This window comes from Myotis davidii, unplaced genomic scaffold (assembly GCF_000327345.1).
Source record: "Myotis davidii unplaced genomic scaffold, ASM32734v1 scaffold663, whole genome shotgun sequence".
Lineage (NCBI taxonomy): Eukaryota > Metazoa > Chordata > Mammalia > Chiroptera > Vespertilionidae > Myotis > Myotis davidii.
This window is the reverse complement of record NW_006295816.1, coordinates 2,138,984-2,139,426: the sequence shown is the minus strand read 5'-3', so window position 1 is coordinate 2,139,426 and position 443 is coordinate 2,138,984. Positions and strand designations below refer to the sequence as shown.

The 443-nt window shown below is 67.7% G+C and overlaps 1 protein-coding gene across 1 annotated transcript in view; it reads right to left on the bottom strand.

Moving 5' to 3' along the window:
* Positions 1-443, bottom strand: part of GNAI2 (guanine nucleotide binding protein (G protein), alpha inhibiting activity polypeptide 2) — a 17,517-nt gene that overhangs the window by 5,166 nt on the left and 11,908 nt on the right. Inside the window, 2 exon segments of the mRNA XM_006779677.2 lie at positions 1-35; positions 227-269. The exon segment at positions 1-35 is cut by the window's left edge and continues 128 nt beyond it. Coding sequence (XP_006779740.1) covers positions 1-35; positions 227-231 — 40 coding nt within the window. The 5' untranslated portion in view covers positions 232-269.

The window sequence follows — 443 nt, the reverse complement described above, 5'->3', positions numbered from 1 at the left end:
ATTCCTCCTCCGAGTAGCCGTCCTCATGGATGATCCTGGCAGCCAGGGGGCGGGGTTAATGGCCACAGAGAGCACATGACCACCTGGGGGACTGGGGCCTGCAGGGACCCACTTCAGAGAGGACGGAACTGCCCCCACACCCCGGGTTCTGAGGACGGATGGCTGCCTCTGGGAGCGCCCTGAACCGGGCCCAGGAGAGGGGAGACCGTCCGCACACAGCACTCACTTCATCTGCTTGACGATGGTGCTCTTCCCCGACTCCCCAGCACCTGGAACGGAGGGTGCAGGTCAGAGAGCCGGCGAGGGCCCAGCCACCTGCAGCCCTGGAGGCCGCGCTCACCCGCCCACCAACTGCACGGGTGAGATGGAGGCAGGCAGGCAGCAGAGCCGGCGGGGCTGCGGCTGGCAGGGCCCTGCGGTCAAGGTGACTGAGACACCTGCGC